We start from the raw sequence: 18,677 nt of genomic DNA, 5'->3' as shown, positions 1-18,677 counted from the left end.
TGACGTCAGCTTTCCTGCTCCTCTGATGCTGCCTGGCCTGCTGTGTTCCTCCAGCTCCACACTGTGTTATCTCATATTTGGCTTTGTCTTGGTAAATTGTCAATCTGTCCTCACTTTGGAAAACTGAAGATGCCATATGGGACATAATCAGACAATGTGATATGTAGTCCTGATCGTAAGTAGGTCCCATTGTTACATCTGAAAACATACCATTAGATTAGTCAGAAAAGGCTTTACTTTAGCAAAGCCATGTTCTTTCTATGTCTCTAACCAGTTATATTTGTCCATGTGTTTATTCAGTCTATCTAACCTTAACAACAGCTTCTAGCAGCTTCACGACAGGTGACAGACCGGTGCTATCTGTTTGTGGTAACTAAAGCTCCTGGCCAAAATCCAGGCCTGTAATTTGGTTGCAATTCCTGCATTTGCTTGTGACTGAATCAACACTTTCAAAGCCTTTTTTCCTGGGGAAAAGCACTAATAACCCTTTGCCGAACACTTTTGCAAAGACAATCTTTGAGATATGAGATTTTGCTCACCCAAAATACAAAGGCCTTCTTTTGCTCTTGTAAGTGCAACATTCACTTGGTTTGGATCAGTGATGAAACCTAAATGTTTCTTCAGCCAAGCTTTTGAAGGTTGTTTGTCAATTTCTTTTTGTGGAAGTGATCGAACTGCAGAAAGAATGACGTAACGCCATTCACTTCCTAAAAGAACATGAGAAAAAAAATTAATGAACTTTTCATATGTACATTTTGATGGATGGAGCTGTATGTATGCTTTACCTGAACTGCTTTACTGCCAACATACTCAATCAAAAGTTTTGCACACCATCAGAAATGGTTGAAGCCTAAATCAAATGGCGTGAATTATTTATTAAAGAATCATTTAACTTTGATGCTAGAACTATCACTGAGTTTCAGGTTTTCTGTTCACACTCCCATACCTTTTTATTTCTGCTATTTCCCATTCCCTGCATTTCAAATCCTATGGTTCAAAATTTTGCATTTCTGAAACCACACATCTAAAACCTTACCTTGCTTTAGTAGCAATGCTTAATCTGAAATAAAAGCCTAAAAATGAACTGCGTCCAAGGGTAGTTATTGTTTATTTGAATATTTCCATCCGTGTTATTTCATTGCTGAGGTACAGTAATGACCAACTGTAACTGAATAAAATTCTTGAACAAGTTTAGGTTTAGATATTTCTTTTACTGTTTTAACCTTCTAAGAAGACTGCAATACGTCAATATTTTTTCTTGCTTTCCATGCTTCATCTGAAAAGCATAGCTAAGAAATTTAATTGTGCCTGAAAATGGGCAGCCTCTGGACACACCATAAACTGCACATGATTGCTCCTGGAGGACTTAGGGACCATGTGAAATTGGTGTAACCAGTGCTCCTCAATGACTCTGGAGATGTTGGTGAAGCAAGTTGAGCTCTTCTATCACTTAAAGGCAGCCAGAATCACCTAAAGCAGAGATACATGTGTCTGCAGGCAAGAAGGAAGATTTCAATCTAGAAATGACTACCATGGACTGTAATGGGTGACAATACTGGAGGTGCACATGCTCTTTTCATACCACATCATCCCTTCCCTTCTCATTTCTACCTTCTCCTACATTCTCTGCTTTACATACTGCAATAGTTGCACACGATTCTTTATCCTCCCTTGATGCAAGTAATAAGATCTAATTTGCCAATTTCAGACTGGGATGAGGAGGAATTTCTTCTCTCAGAGGGTTGAGAGTCTTTGAAACTCCTTGCTACAGAAATAGAATTATAGAGATGTACAGCACAGAAACAGACCTTTTGGTCCAACTCATCCATGCCGATCCAGATATCCTAATTTAATCTAGTCCCATTTGCCAGCATTTGGCCCATATCCCTTTAAACCTTTCCTATGCGTATACCCATCCAGATGCCTTTTAAATGTTTTAATTATACCAGCCTCCACCACCTCTTTTGGCAGCTCATTCCATACATGGACCACCCGCTGCATGAAAAAGTTGCCCCTTAAGTCCCTTTTAAATCTTTCCCCTCTCACTTTAAACCTATGCCCTCTAGTTTTGGACCCCCCCCCCCCAATCCAGGGAAAAGACCTTGGCTATTCACCTTATCCATGCCCCTCATGATTTTATAAATCTCTATAAGGTCACCCCTCAGCCTCTGACGCTCCAGAGAAAATAGCCCCAGCCTATTCAGCCTTTCCCTATAGCTCAAACCCTCCAACCCTGGCAACATCCTTGTAAATCTTTTTGAACCCTTTAATGTTTCATAACGTCTTTCCTATAGCTCTGAGAAGCAGAGTCCATGTGCATAGTTGAAGTTGGGATAGATAAGACTCTTGATCAATAGGGGAATCAAGGGTTACAAGGAAAGGGCAGGAAATGTGAGAAATGTCAGATCAGCCACAATCTGACTGAATAGTTGAGCAGGCTTCAGAGGCTGATCGGCCTTGCCCTCTTCCTATTTCTTATGATCATAAAGGCCTCTACAATACTTAAGGAACACAAGGCCTAGATTTCAGAGTGTTACATCACTCATGCACTATAAGGTTGTAAGAATGCTAAAGTCAGCTACAGAAAGGTGGTCTTGGTGGCATGGTAGGTTATCCCTTATCCTTCCATGATAATAGCATACCTATTCCTCACTTCACACTCTGTTTGTTCTCCTGTTAGTGTCAAGCTAGCTGGGATAAACTGTAATATGTTGAGATGCTGCAGTCTTTAACTGTGCCCTCAAAGCATAGAGCTGTTGAATGTCTCCTACCAATGTCATCTGAAGTATTCTTAATGAAGTTTCACATGTTTTCCAACTTCCAGACATAGCCACTGGGGATAAATCAAGAAGGAACTAACAAGACAGCTCCTCAAGGCATATGAGTGATTCTCAATTATATCACTCAATTCTTATTCAAGCCTGACATGAGGCTTTGAAGATTTGTTGGAGTTGACACACAAACCTATGATGCTGAACTGTCCTACCCTCATATACACACCTAGTCACCACCGTGAATAATTAAATCAAATTTATTAGACATGAAGTCTCCTGAAGAAGCCACGCTGATACATGACTAATCGTGGTTGATTAATCCTTGCCTCTCGAAGTGGAGATTGTTTTGAGGGATAGATTTAATTTCCTATGACTGATGTTAGACTCACTAGCCTGTAGTTTCCCGGTTTACCTTGAATACTCTCTTGAACAATGGTACCATATTAGCTGTCTTGCATTCCTCTGAGACTCCATCGTTAGAGAGGATTTCAAAATTAACGTCAGTACCTCTTCAGTCTCTGCATTCGACTCCCACAGCAGCCTAGGATCCATTTCAATAAATCTAGGGATTTTTAAGCCAGGTAAAACCCCCTCCCGTTCAATGCTAGCTTGTTCAATTATAAGACGGTCCCACTCCCTGATTTCTATACCTACATCATTACACCTACATTAACCGTTGCAGGCAAAGTATTCCTTTACAACCTGACCTACATCTTCTGGCTCCAGCCTCAGATTGCTACTTTAGGCCCTACTCTTTCTCCGGTTATTGTCTTGTCCCTACTCTACTTCTGAAACATCACTGGATTTTCCTTTATTTTTCCCACCATTGATTTTTCATGCCTCCTCTTCACTCTCCTGATCTTTTTTCTTAAGTTAATCTCATGCATCTTGCTATACACCTTTAGAGCATCTGCTGTCTTGAACACTAACTAACTGCTATATAGTTCCTTATTTTCCCCTTATTCAATTGCATACATCGTTTGACAACCAGGATTCTCTGAACTTGTTGGTCCCATTCTTAACCTTTGCAGGAACATGTTGTCTCTGCACAATCACCTCTATGGGTGACTCGTACAGCTGACACATAACTTTTCTTATAAGTAGTTGTTTCTAGTCCATTTTGGCCAGATCTTGTTTTATCATATTAAAATTGGCCTTCCCCCAATTCATACCCTTTACATTTTGTCCATCTTTTATCTTTTTCCTTAAATGTTACTAAGTCATTATCACCAAAATGTTCCCCAACTGACACTTCAATTTTCTGATGAAGGGTCTAGGTCCGAAACGTCAGCCTTTCTGCTCCTATGATGCTGCTTGGCCTGCTGTGTTCATCCAGCCCTGCACCTTGTTGTCTCGGATTCTCCAGCATCTGCAGTTCCTCCTATCTCTGACACTTCAATGCCTTGCCTGGTTTCATTCCCTAATATTAGGTGCAGTACTGCCCCCGTCTAATGTATTACTTCAAAGGCTTTCCAGGATACATTTGAAGAATTCTGCTGCTCTAAACCTTTTATTCTTTGTCTGGCCAAATAATATTGCGGAAATTGAAATTATGTACCAGCATTACTCTATAACTTTTACACTTCTTTTGATTTGCCTAAATATCTATCTTTCTATCTCACCTTGACTGTCTGGGGTTCTACAGTACCCTCCCAGAAACATGAATACCCATTTTTGTTTTTGAGTTTACCCACATGGCCTCATTTGAGGAACTTTCTAAGATATCATCCCCACCTTATTGCAGTATTTGACTCCTTGATCAATTTTGTGACAACACCTCCTCTTTTACACCTCCCAGTTGTCTCACCTGAAGATGCTACATCCTGGAATACTGATCTTCCAGTTCTGACCCTCCCTCAACCACATCTCTGTGATAGCAATGATATCACATCCCCATGTGTTAATCAACACCCCAAGTCATCTGCCTTCGTCGCAAGCCACCTTATATTAAAATAAATATCATGCAGTCTTATCATGTTCCTTTGTGTCTTAACTTGACTGTATATGCTCAGAGACCTGCAGATTGACTTGATTTGTCCTCTACATTTGTCTGTGCATCACTGCCTATTGTACTTCTACTCAGTATCCCAGCTCCTGGCAAAATAGTTTAAAACCTCTCCAACAGTACTGACAACCCTTTCACCACCATACCACACTTGCAAGGATATTCATCCCATCTGGTTCGGGTACAGCCCAACACATTTGTCCAGGTCCCACCTTCCCCAGAAATGGATCCAGTGTTCCAGGAATCTAAAACCCACCCTCTTGCATCAACACATCATCCACGCATTCAACTGTGTATCCACCTATCCTACACTAACACATGACACCAGGAGTAATCCAGAGATTACAATCTTTGAGGTCCTGCATTTAAATCTGCTACCTAATTGCCTAGATTCTTGTTGCAAGACCTCTTCCCCTTTGTTGGTGGTCTCAATGTAAACCAATTAATGGACTGTTTGCTGTTCCCTTTCAGAATGCTATGCAGTGGTTCACTGATATCCTTGACCATGGTCACAGGCAGGCAACACACCATCAGTCATGTCTGTGACTGAAGAACTGCCTGTTTTTAGCCGTCAGTCTTAAGTCTCCTATCAGTATTGCCTTTTCTCTCTTTGTCCTTCCATTTGTGCAGCTGGGCTCTGGCTGCAGTCCCCGGAGAAACTGTAACTCTCATCATTTTCCAAAACAGAAAACACAGGTGCACTCTGCGGCTTATGTGACCATCTGCTAACTGGTAGTCGCCCATTCCTTCCCTGACTGCACTTTCTTGAAACATGCTATCCATGTGATTCTCAGCCTCACAGACACACATTGCAATGCTTCCAGCCAATACTCAGACTCTGAAACCTGGTGTTTAGGCTGGTCAACCCCGTGGCACTTCCTGTATATAGTCACCCAGACTGACAGGAGCATCTAAGATTTCCCACATCCTGCAGGCTGTGCAACACATAGGCCTGAGCTTCCCTGCCATTAATTAGAGACAAAGGACCACAGGAAAGGGAGAAGGCCATTCAGTGTGTAAGCTTGTCCCAGCATTCAGTGTGATCATGGCTGCTTGAACACCTCAATACCTCTTACCCATCCCATCCCAACAGCCCTGTACGCCACTGATAATCAGAAACCTATCAAACTCTTGCTTAACCATACTCAAATTGAGTGTCCATAGGCCTCCGTGTTAGAGAATGCCAAAAGTTCACAACCCTCAGAGTTAAACGAGTTAAAATATTCTTAGACTAACTTTAAGCCAAGTAGAAAATTAAAAGAAAGCCAGAACTCCTATTAATTCTCAATGCAGCTTTAAGGTGGAGAAAAACAACTTACTCACTAACAAACTTTCTGCTTTGTGCTGACACCGCTTTTAAACATAGAAACATCAAAGGTAGGTGCAGGAGCAGGCCATTCAGCCCTTCAAGCCTGCTCTGCTATTCAATATGGTCATGTCTGATCATTGAACTTCATGCCCTGTTCTTACCTTCACCTCATACTTTTTGATTCCATTAGCTCTAACAGTTATTTTTATCTCCCTCCTAAAACCATTTAATGTTTTGGCCTCAAACATGTTCTGTGAATTCTACAGGCTCATTGTTCCTTGGGTGAAGAAATTTCCTCTCATCTCAGTCTTAAACGGCCTTCTCCTGTATCCTTAGATTGTGATCCCTGGTTTTGGACTCTTCAGTCATTGAGAACACCCTTCCTGCATTTACCCTGTTTAGTCTTATTAGAATTTTATAATTTTGTATGAGATCTCCCTTCATTCTTGAGTGAATATAGTCCCAACTAATCCCAACAATTTTCCTACATAAGCCCCAGCAGGAACCCTGCCAGTATTTGAAAAGGCCTCCTGTTGAGAGAGAGCAATGAAGTTTTAGCAGACTGATTTCTGGGTGACAGGAATGACATTCTCCTCTGACTTGCTTGATCTCTCACTCTTACTCCCACTGTCCCAAACACCTCTGAATTCTTGCTGTTCTTTACATTGGTTTTATAGCCTGGACTCCTCTCCTCACGCCTTGTCACAGGGTCTTCACATCACCTGCTTCTTTTCCTCCACTTCATGTCACCAGGCATCAAGGGTTCCTCCCTCAGTATTAAGAAATTCTGCAGCCTGCAGTATATGGTCACAAATCATGGCCACAGACAGTAAACCAATATTCTGCTCAATTATATATCTGATGTGGAATGGCTCTCAATGGGTACACACGTTGGGCTTACAGCCTTGTCCTTGAGAGAAATCGTGAAGTTTGTCTAAAGGCATTATCACTTGTCAACAGGTATCCAGCCTGTGACCGCACCACCGAGTTGGTATAATGGTGACACAGAGGCCTGGTGCAGATAAATCAAACCATGGTTGATGTCTGGAAATTAGTCACAGATTTACATGATGCACCATTAGTGTTTGCAACCAAACTGCCTAAAGAGGGAGCAATTTTCATTGGTGTTGAAAAGGATTCCAATCAAGGAAGCATTCAGGAAACACTGTGCAGACTCTGGTACTTCAGTCCATGGGAAAGTCTACAATCTAGTCAAAGCTTACTGTCCTTTCCTCCTGATTTGTTCTTTGGGAATCTGGTGCATGTTCTCCTGGAAGTGACAGCCTCATTCACCTTGCTGCCATAGCGTTGCACAGCAAACAGTGATTTGTCACTTCTGTAACTTGCCACAGACTACAATGTTTGTAGTGCATTAAAAAATAAGGGGCATGGTGACCTTGATAGTTGTAGGCAGCACTGTCAATTGAAACATTGCCTACTGATTAATTAATAGACAATTTATTGTCCAGAATCAGTAAATACTTGCTTTTAGGTGCAGTATAAAGTCTTCACCAACACCAAATAACTCAAGGCATCATTTGTTAAATTTTTCTGAAGTGAATTTGTTCAGAATGTTCAGTCATAAAGTCAGCATGGAAACAGACCCTTTGGTTCATCTCGCCTGTGCCAACCAGATATCCTAAACCGATTTAGTCCCATTTGCCAGCATTTGGCCCATATCCCTCTAAACCCTTCCTATTCATGTACCCATCCAGATGCCTTCTAAATAAAGTAATTGTACCCGCATCCCCAACAGCCTCCAGCAGCTCAGTCCCCACACTCTCCACATGAAAATATTGTCCCTCAAGTCCCTTTTAAAACTTCCCCTCTGACCTTAAACCTATGCCCTCTAGTGTTGGACTCCCCATCCTAGGAAAAAGACCTTGGCTATTCACCCCAGCCATGCCCCTCATGATTTTATAAACTTCTATAAGGTAATCCCTCAGCCTCTAACGCTCCAGGGAAAGAAATCCTAGCCTATTCAGAAGTGTGGGGGTAGACAGAGATTCTTATCAGGGCTCTTTTGTTCTTGGCTTGGATTAAATAACAGAAATTTCAAACTGAAAAGAATACGGATGCTGGGAAGATTTTCCAATTGGAATGCTGGTGTCGAAAGACATGAGTTGAAAGAGAGTAAATACGGTAGGAACATAGGCTCACAGGACTCAATCAGAATAAGGCCATTTGATTTTTCAAGCCTGCCTGGCAGTTCAATAGGATCATGGTAGTTACAGAACTGCCAAAATCTAACTGAATGGCAGTGCAGGCTTCAGCAGCTACATGGTTTGTTTACCAAGGTCCTCTGTCTAATTCTATGCTGGAACGAGAGGGCATAGTCTGAAAATTAGGGCCAGACCATACAGGAGGGATGTTAAGAATCACTTCTACACACAAAGGGTGGTGGCTGTTTGGAATTCTCTTTCACAAATGACAGTTGATGCTAGTTGTAATTTTAAATCTGAGGTAGATACAATTTTGTTAAGCAAAGGTATTAAGGGATATGAGCCAAAGGGAGGCATACGGAATTAAGCCATATATCAGCCATGATCTCATTGAATGGCCCACTCCTGTTCCTATGTTCACACTCCGGCAGGTTAAAATATCCCATGACACTGGAAAAGTATTTTGTGAAATAAGCAACATAGTTGCCATCAAAATTTACAAAGGAGGTGAAGTTGACATGTACGAATACCTTGACTTTTTATGATGGTACACACATTTACTCCTGTAATTCCTTTTGCGTTGAGCAGCTTGTTTATCTCCAACACCTGGGCATTGTAGGGTGTCAAAACTGCAATCTCACTTGGTATGATTTTGGCGAAAGTTAACTGCTTCACAATGAACACCTGTACATCAAATGGAAAAACAGAGACAGTGAATACATGAAGGTGTAACTTTCAAGTCAGAGATCGACTTACCACAGGTTATTCTCTCTTCACCAGATCTAGCTCTCGTATAAAGTATGTGTCTTTAACCACAATAAGTACTACTCATGGTGACAGAAAAAGACTTCAATCCACATTATATCTTTTACCAGATAGGGATTTGTTGATATATAATGTTCATGTTTAATTTTCACAAATTTGTTCTCAAATGCCCTGATACTATCAGAGTGATTAGTAATTTTGTCATCAACTGACAAGTTTTTTCCATTTTCCATGAGCCCATGTTGGCACATGGTCATGATCTGCAATCCTGCATGCTTTAGCTGACTCTCTAGATTCAATCTGGTACACAGGATATGAATTACTAATATTATCAAAAGATTCAACAGAACTGTACTCAAGATGGTAAAGAAATTGTGGTAAGTGATTCATTTTGGAAGGTCAAATTTGAATGCAGAATACAGGGTTAATGGCAGGATTCTTGGCAGTGTGGAGGAACAGAGGGATGTTGGGGTCCAGGTGCATAGATCCCTCAAAGTTGTGACCCAAGTTGATAGGGTTGTAAAGAAGGCGTATGGTGTGTTGGTGTTCATTGGCAGTGGCATTGAGTTTAAGTGCCGTGAGGTTATGTTGCAGCTGTACAAAACTCTGGTTAGACCACCATTGGAATATTGTGTTCAGTTCTGGTCAGCTCATTAGAGGAAAGATATGGAAGCTTTAGGGAGGGTGCAGAGGAGATTTACCAGGATGCTGCCTGGACTGGAGGGCAGGTCTTATGAGGAAAGGTTGAGGGAGCTAGGGGTTTTTTCATTGCAGCGAAGAAGTATGAGAGGTGACTTGATAGAGGTTTACAAGATGATGAGAGGCACAGATAGAGTGGATTGTCAGAGACTCTTTCCCAGGGCGGAATGACTATTACGAGGGGGCATAATTTTAAGGTGATTGGAGGAAGGTATAGGGGAGATGTCAGAGGTAGGTTCTTTACACAGAGCAGTGGGCATGTGGAATGCGCTGCCAGCAGTAGTAGTGGAGTTACATACTTTAGAGACTTTTAAGCGACTCTTGGATAGACACATGGAGGATGGTAAAATGTAGGGTATGCAGGGTAGTTTGATCTTAGTAGGATAATAGATCGGCACAACATCGTGGGCTGAAGGACCTGTACTGTACTGTACTGTTCTATGTTCCATGAAATTATGTGATGCTTTCTTTTCTATGCTGGAAAATGATAGTTTTTCAAGAACTTTTATTGCTGGTTCGAGTACCCCTCATTATGTATAGAACACTGACATACATACATTTTTAATTTTAGTGTCCTGCTGTTACAACTAACAGGTCCTGTTAGGACAGCAGATAAAATCTTTAACAAAAGGAATAGAAGACTGTATCCTGTGAAACGCTATGTAATAAAGACTGAAGAAAGCAGTGTCCTCACAGATACCAGGGACTGAATACTATAAATCCCCGCTGGTGGGTTTGCAGGCATGGACGTGCTCATTAGATCCCCTGGATGGCCTATCCACCACCCATCCCCATCAGTCCATCATTTTATGGTGGAACCAGCAAAGGCTTCACTGCCCCGAACCAGGTGGATAATTAATGACTATTTAAGAATTGTATCCTACTTGGCCTCAGTTTTCAGGTTAACAGGAGGATCTCAGGAGCAGGTTGAAGCCCAGAAAGTCACCTTGGGCAAGAAAGGCCTTTCTATATCAGGCAACCCCCATCCTCCCACATGATCTGTCCCCTAATGCACTTCCTCTCCCCTGACTTCTCTATTGACATCCCACCTCCATCTCCCTTGCACTCACTCCTAGGTTAGACCTCTCCTCCCTGTTTGGAGACCATCCCTACCTCCCTGGTCTTGAACTTTGGCATTTAGAATCTTGAAGTCCCAACTACAGTACTCTTGGGACTCAGAATCACTGAAATGTTACTTCGCCATTCAGCCCATTACTTTAGCACTGGCTCTTCAAGTAAGCATCATTACCTACTTCCCATCTTCTGCTTTCTTTCCATACCTCTGCAATATTTCTATTCAAATAGTTGTCCAATGTTGCCTTGAATGTCTCAATTGATCCTGCATCCACTACATTTCCAGGCAGTGCATTCCAAAGCCCAAGTGTTTTTTTTTCTCACTGGTGGAACAATAAGCAGCCAAACCATCTGGTCTCCGAGTCAGGACTTCCTTCTGAGTGAGGGGCCGACGTCTCATTTCCAGCCAATTAACACTCTGTGAAGCGCTGAATGGTTGCAGAATTGACAGAGATGCCTTCTCGGCTGACTCTTTTGGGGTTTGTGGGTGTGGGGTGTTGGCAGGGGCGGAGGTGAGAGGAGAAGGGTGGGTGAACCTGTAATCTGAAACTTGCTGGTGCAGGGCCAGTGAACAGAAAAGAGAAAACTAGTCGGTGTGGACTTGTTCGGCCGAAGGGCCTGTTTCCACACTGTAGGGATTCTAAAAAAAAACTGAAGAAGCACATGTTTACAATTAAATAGGGTCGTTCATGACAACCAGACGAGTCACTTACAGTACTTCCTTTCTTTCATTATTTGTACATGGGATTTTGGCTAGGGCAGCATTTATTGCTTATCTCTAATTGCCCTGAAGGTGGTTGTAGTGAGCTGCCATCTTGAACCCTGCAGTCCCTGGGTGTAGGTACACCCACGGCTAGGAAGGAAGTTCCAGGATTTTGACCTAGTGACAGTGAAGAAACTGATATATTCCCAAGTCGGGATGGTGTGTGGCTCGGAGGGGAACTTGTAGATAGTGTGTTCCATATACTTTGTTGCCCTTGTCCTTCCAGATGGTAGAGATCTTACGGTTTGAAAGGGGGTGCCAATGTAGTCTTGATCACTTATTGCAATGCGTCTTGTAGATGGTACACACAGCTACCACTGTGTACCACAGGTGAAGGGAGTAAATATTGAAGGTAGTGGATGGGGTGTCAATCGTGCAGGCTGCCATTCAGGCCAGTGGAGATCATTCCATCACAGACTTGAGTTGTGCACTGTTGATGGTAGATAGGCATTTGGGGAAAGGAGGTCAGTTACCTGCAGTAAAATTCTTAGCCTCTGATCTGTTCTTGTTGCCACAGTTTGCAAGGTTGGTCCAGTTCAGTTTCTGGTAAATAGTAATTAGAATTAGAATATCCTTTATTGTCACATGTACTCACGTTCACGTGACAATAAAGACTTTTCTGATTCTAATTACTATTTACCATCTCAGGTACAGGGTACCTAGGCTCAGATACTTTAGGTATTGCTACAGAATTGAAATAGTAGAAAAAAATTGACTAGCATGGGAATACAGAGTTTAAAAAGTCCACAGTGATAGTAAAAAGGATCTTTGAAGTATTCAAGTTATAGTTTTTTCAACCGAGTCTGTGCCCGCCAAGCTTCAGAATACAAGGCTTCACTGCCTCCACATGCTGGCCTCTGTCCTGGACTCACCTCACTCTGCTCCCGCTCCAGGCTCCAGCCCACGAATCATCTCCCGCTCCAGGCTCCAGCCCACGAATCAGCTCCCACTCCGGGCTCCAGCCCACGAGTCATCTCCCACTCCGGGCTCCAGCCCACAAATCATCTCCCGCTCCGGGCTCCAGCCCACGAATCAGCTCCCGCTCCGGGCTCCAGCCCACGAATCAGCTCCCAGCTTGACCTGCGGTCACTCTGCTCCTGCTCCAGGCTCCGGCCTGCGAACACTCTGCTCCCGCTCCAGGCTTCGGGATCCGGGGTCCGGCCCACAAATCAGCTCCCATCTAGACCTGCACTTGCTCTCCTCCCACTCCGGGCTCTGGCCCAGTTGATAATTGAGCATTACATCTGTTCAGATTCTGTCTTGTTGGAGCTGGCAAACGCGTGGCATTAAAATAACTTGCTGCTTATCAATTCAAGCCTGGATGTTGTCAAGATCTTGCTACGTGGTCCAAGGTTGTGTATGGTGCTGAACACTGTGCGATTGTCAGCAAATATCCCAACTTCTGACCTTCTGAGGGAATGTCAAGGGTAAAGCAGCCAAAGGTGATTTGGCCTAGGAAACTACCCAGAGGAAATCCAGCAGTGATTTTGAGGGGTAAGATGATTGATTTCCAACAATCACAACACCTTCCTTTCTCTTCAGAATGGCTCCAATCTGGAAAGAGTTTTCCCCTTAGTTCCCATAGACTCCAGTTTTGCTCAGACTCCTTGATGCCATAACCAGTCAAATGCTGCCTAGATATCAAGTGCAATTACTTTCACCTCACCTCTTTTGTCCATGTTTGGACCAAGGCTGGAATGAGATCTGGAGCTGAGTGGCCCTGGCTGAATGCAAATTGCTCATCAATAAGCAGGTAACTCCTTTCAAATGTACTCTGAAAGCACCTTTGATGACTTGTTTTATCACTTTTTGATGATTGAGTGTAGACTTAAAAGGCAGTAATTGGTCAGGTTGCATTCACTTGTTTACTGTGCATTGGGCAATTATCCACATTGCTTAGCAGTTGCCAGTGTTGTAGCTGTACTGAAATAACTTAGCAAGGTATACAGTGAGTTCGGAGGCTCAAAGCTTCAGGACTATTGCTGAAATATTGTGAAGGCCCACATTACAGATTATTAAGCTGTTCTGAAATGTAATTACTGTTGTAATGTAGGAAATGCCACAGCTAATTTATGCTCAGTAGACACACACAAACAGCAACTGATAATCAATGACCTATCAGATAACGTTGTTTGGGACATTGATTGAGGACAAATATTGACCATGACACCAGGATCTATCCATGATTGAGGGCTCTTGTAGTGTAGTACTGGTGTCCTCACCTCTGGTCCAGAAGGTCTGGGTTCAAGTCCCACCTGCCCTGGAGGATGTCATAAAATGTCTGAACAGGTTGATTAAAATATCTATATCCTCTGGCTCTTCAAAATAGTGCCATAGAATCTTTCATATCCACCTAAGCATGCAGAAGGGACCTCGTTTTAACATTACATGAAAGATGGCTCAATGACAGTACAATGCTCCTTTAGAACTGTGTCTCAACCTTTGCTTTTGTGCGTAAGTTGTGGAGTGGGACTTGAATCAGGAAATTCATGATTCAGAGGTGAGTTTGCTGTCAATTGAGCCACAGATAACACACTGACTAAAATGAGGCAGTACACAGATATCTGATACATTTTTGAACAAAATAAACATGATATCAATAAAACATCTGTTGCCTTTATAAAAGCACTCACATCTGAAACCTTGGCATTTCTCAGCTACAATTTTTCAAGAACAATAGTCTGTCCAACAATTGATAAATCCTCGAATCAAAGTTTGCAATACCCATTAATGGCTAATTTTCTTGTTTCACCAATTTGGTCACTAGATGGTATACCAATTCCTTTCTTTACCAAAGATTAAGAATTTGTGAAGAAAAGCTATCCTTACTAAGAAATAGTTTATGGTATTATAAAGAAGAATGTGAAAGAATCTTCAGATTTCATTTATAATATTTTATTTAAAATAAAAACTGTATTTATAGCTGTAGTATAAACAAAACTTCAAATGAAGAAACAGAAGTATGAAGAATATTTATTCAATGGACAAACACAAATAAAATTTCTTGTGGATTGGCAGGTTAAGCCATTAAATTCCATTCACTACATGTTTTCTATTTGCTTCAATTTGAGAAGTCTGTGGCTTAGTGGTAAAGTCACTGGACTAATAATCCAACAGGTAAATGTTCTGGGGACATAAGTTCAAATCCAATCCTGGAAGTTGGTGGGATTTAATTCTATCTACAAATTTGGAATTGAAAGCTAGTGGCAATGAAATCATTGTAAAAAGACAGCAAGTTCACTGAGGTCCTTGAGGGTACAGGATCTGCCACCTATACTTGGTTTGGATTACAGGTGACTCCAGACCAACAGCAACGTGGTTGATACTTAACTTCCCTCTGCAATGGCCGAGCAAGCAACTCTGTTCAAAGGCAATTAGAGATGGGCAAGAAATGTTCGTGTTGTCTGTGATGCCCACATACCATGAAAGAATAAAGAAAACGAAAACTACTCACAGCCTTTTCAGCCTCCAATTTGTTTGCTCTGGAATTCTCATTTCCCTCCTCAGTCGAAACCATCAAACTAATTTCATCTCCCAGGATATGCCCAAAGATTATCGGGCAGTGCATCTTTCCACGATGACAGAAGACACTTGGGGAACGATGTGCAAGCGTAGGATCGGTTTCCAGCTTCCCTTTATAAAACTTCTGAGAGGGAAACTGGCAAATTTCCTCGTGCTGAAAAATTAATAAAAACTCTCACTGGAGTGTTTTTTTTACAAGAAATAAAGTATGAATATTTAGGAAAAAAATTCACATTAACTGAGAAAATGCAGAATCTAAAAGGATGTTGTGCCTATATTTTCTGTCACATCACATACAAACTGTTCTTTACAAAACAACTCCTGCTGGAGGTAATTACCTCTTTCGTATTTAATCCGAATTTTTCACTCTAGTTTTAATAGAAGTGAATTTACCTTTAAGGAAAATAGTCATGCACAAATTTCCAAGCATAAAATTTTCACTAAACTGCCAAGATCTATTATATACTACAGTATTGGGTGGTTGTAGAACTCCAGGTGTACCTGTAGCCATCAATCATGTTGTGGCAGGTATTTTTCAATTTGGAAAATCATCACGTTCAATCATCTTCCCAAACAGCAGCTTCTGATCTACATAATCGCAACTACTGCTTCCGGTTTTTTTACAGGCAGCCAGTGCTTTTGATCATTCTATTGTCGTCAATTATACACAAGATCCATCTTTTGTTTCTTTTCATTGATCAACTTGCCTTGCACTATCATTCCTTTTGTCATTTAAGTTTGCAAGCTGTTGTCTGCACTTCCCTTGGTTCTAAAGTCTGTGAGCTACATCTTATTTTTTGGCTAAGTCTGACTTGCATTAAGAATTTGAGACGGTTTGTCATCACGAGGCCTAGTACATTCTCTCGCCTTGTCTTACCAAACTCATCTCATTAATAATCTACCTCACCCCTATGGTGTTACTCATGTTCAATTTCCACGCAATGCCGTTCCTAAAGTAACTCACCATTCATCAGATATCCCAGATTTCCCTATCATGCTTCACGCCCATGCCATCCTTAAAAGGCCACTGTGCATCTGGACGGGCAGAGTCAGTTCTCAGCTGACCTACGTTTCCTCACATTTGTTCTAGAGATGGCAGATGAGGGAACTCGCACCTAATGTGCAGCAGGGACCTGGAGGACCTATTGGATGGGGTGGTACTGATGTAGAACTTCCTCTGCCATCAAACAGCACAGAAGGCCACAAAACAAGACCATGTCAGCCTGGCTCGAGGTTGCTACCAGGTTTAAAGCAGTCTCAGCCATTTGGAGGAATGCCTAGAACTGTAAGAAGGTCAATTACCTTCTCCACTCTGTCAGCATAAGTGTCATCATCTTCTCTCTGCTACCTCACACCCACCCTCTCTCTGCTACTGCAACTATTTCCCACGAAAGTTCATGCTCTGTCACTCTCGTTATTGCCTGCAACATCATTCCTTCGAGGCAGCACGGTGGCTCAGTGGTTAGCACTGCTGCCTCACAGTGCCAGGGACCTGAGTTCAAATTCACCCTTGGGTGACTGTCTGTGCGGAGTTTGCACATTCTCCCCGTGTCTGCGTGGGTTTCCTCTGGGTGCTTTGGTTTCCTCCCACAATCCAAAGATGTGCAGGCTAGGTGGATTGGCCATGCTAAATTGCCCATAGTGTTCAGGGATGTGTAGATTAGATGGGTTATAGGGGGACGGGTCTGGGTGGCATGGTCTGAGGGTCAGTGTGGACTTGTTGGGCCAAAGGGCCTGTTCCACACTGTAGGGATGCTATGAATTACTCTTACCCACCTAAACTTCTGCTAGCAGTAGCAATGCATGCCCTCTGCAATGCCTACTCACTCGCTCGGGACACCTCCCCACCTGCACCCACAATAACAGCTGTGCCACCCACTTCCGTCTCCTGTAATACCTCCCTGTCTCACAATCCAGCAGGAAACAGCCCACAATAGGCCAGAAAGAGGCAAGACAGGTCGTGTGGTGCCTGAAACTCAGCTCCTCACTATTTATGAAGAGAGAATCCTAACTCTGAGCACCCGAGTGATTCACTGACCATTTCTATGTTCCTGGTCTGATATTGGAAGCTGTCCTTTACTTACAGTATTGGGACCCTCTGGGTGAAAGCTAATCCCATTGACTTGACTTAGAAGCTTCATGGCTTTCTGTCTGTGCTAAATGGCAAGGCAAATAAACAGTAATATGAGGCTGGTATCTCTGGCTGAGGGGGAAAGGCTCAAAAAGGCAAAGCAAGGCAAGGATGCTGTGAGCATCCAGGGATGCTCAGAGTGATTAGGTGCTATGATATTAAGTGAAGAACCCAGGGATGCAGCCTCATGAAGTCCTTGAGCTGAATGCACGTCCCTGACTGCACAGTATCTGTGTTGTAGACAAACTACAATGATAGAAGCATCCTGCAAGTGAATCAGATATGTATCATGAGGGTGTAAGGGGCTGCCATAAGTCAGATGCCAATGTCTGTGGATGTGGGGGATGCATGTGGCCACTGCCCATGGAGTGTGCCCTGAGATGTTGCTGCCCAGTTTCTAACACGGAGGTCATTCAAAGCAGGCACTGAGCTGAATCTGCTAGGTATACGCTCTGATTTTCTATCAAGCTTTCCTAATGTCAAGCTTGTTTGGCAAGGTTGGTAAGATGGGAGTCTAAATATCAATGAGGCACATTTTGGCATTAAAAATGTGTTTAATAATCAATAATGATTGTCTATCAGCTTCTCTCCATTGTCTCGTGATAATTTCACCATTCCACCTCTTAAAAGCATAAAAGATGAAACGAGATGATCTTGACATTGAGATGATGCCTCACTACATTTGTCACTTGATCCAGCCACATCTCACCACAAGCCATTTCACTCAGACCCCTATTCTAACCTGGCTGATATCAGGCTTCTGAAAAATCAGCTCATGACTTAGGAGGCAAGGGAAAGGGAAGCTGATAAGGAAGGAAAAACAATTACCAGGCTAAGGGATCAAATTTCAGCTAGTGATGAGAAAGGCAGGGGTCTTAAAATTCAATCAGAGATAGTAGGAACTGCAGATGCTGGTGAATCCGAGACAACAAGGTGCCGGGCTGGATGAACACAGCAGGCCAAGCAGCATCATAGGAGCAGAAAGGCTGACGTTTCGGGCCTAGACCCTTCATCAGAAAAGGGGGAGGGGAAGGGGGTTCTGAAATAAATAGGGAGAGAGTGGGAGGCGGATAGAAGATGGATAGAGGAGAGGATAGGTGGAGAGGAAACAAACAGGTTGAAGAGGCGGGGATGGGGCCAGTAAAGGTGAGTGTAGGTGGGGAGTTAGGGAGGGGATAGGTCAGTCCAGGGAGGACGGACAGGTCAAGGGGGCGGGATGAGGTTAGTCGGTAGGAGATGGAGGTGTGGCTTGAGGTGGGAGGAGGGGATAGGTGGGAGGAAGAACAGGTTAGGGAGGCAGGGACGAGCTGGACTGGTTTTGGGATGCGGTAGGGGGAGGGGAGATTTTGAAACTTGTGAAATCCACATTGATACCATTGGGCTGCAGGGTTCCCAAGCGGAATATGAGTTGCTGTTCCTGCAACCTTCGGGTGGCATCGTTGTGGCACTGCAGGAGGCCCAGGATGGACATGT

At 42.9% G+C, this 18,677-nt stretch overlaps 1 protein-coding gene across 3 annotated transcripts in view; it reads right to left on the bottom strand.

Moving 5' to 3' along the window:
- Nucleotides 1-18,677, bottom strand: part of helz2a (helicase with zinc finger 2a) — a 102,518-nt gene that overhangs the window by 8,746 nt on the left and 75,095 nt on the right. For 2 of the 3 annotated variants that reach the window (XM_020534473.2, XM_048608227.1), the window contains 3 exons: nucleotides 15,006-15,227; nucleotides 8,781-8,934; nucleotides 540-707 (listed from right to left, as the gene is read on the bottom strand). In XM_020534473.2, coding sequence (XP_020390062.2) covers nucleotides 540-707; nucleotides 8,781-8,934; nucleotides 15,006-15,227 — 544 coding nt within the window. Of the gene's footprint in view, nucleotides 1-539; nucleotides 708-8,780; nucleotides 8,935-15,005; nucleotides 15,228-18,677 lie in introns of those variants that run through there. The other variant, XM_048608226.1, reaches the window with a different exon arrangement.

This window comes from Rhincodon typus, chromosome 19 (genome assembly GCF_021869965.1).
Source record: "Rhincodon typus isolate 14 chromosome 19, sRhiTyp1.1, whole genome shotgun sequence".
In the NCBI taxonomy this organism is placed as follows: domain Eukaryota; kingdom Metazoa; phylum Chordata; class Chondrichthyes; order Orectolobiformes; family Rhincodontidae; genus Rhincodon; species Rhincodon typus.
Note: the sequence above shows the minus strand (reverse complement) of the source record. Positions and strands in the feature narration are given on the sequence as shown.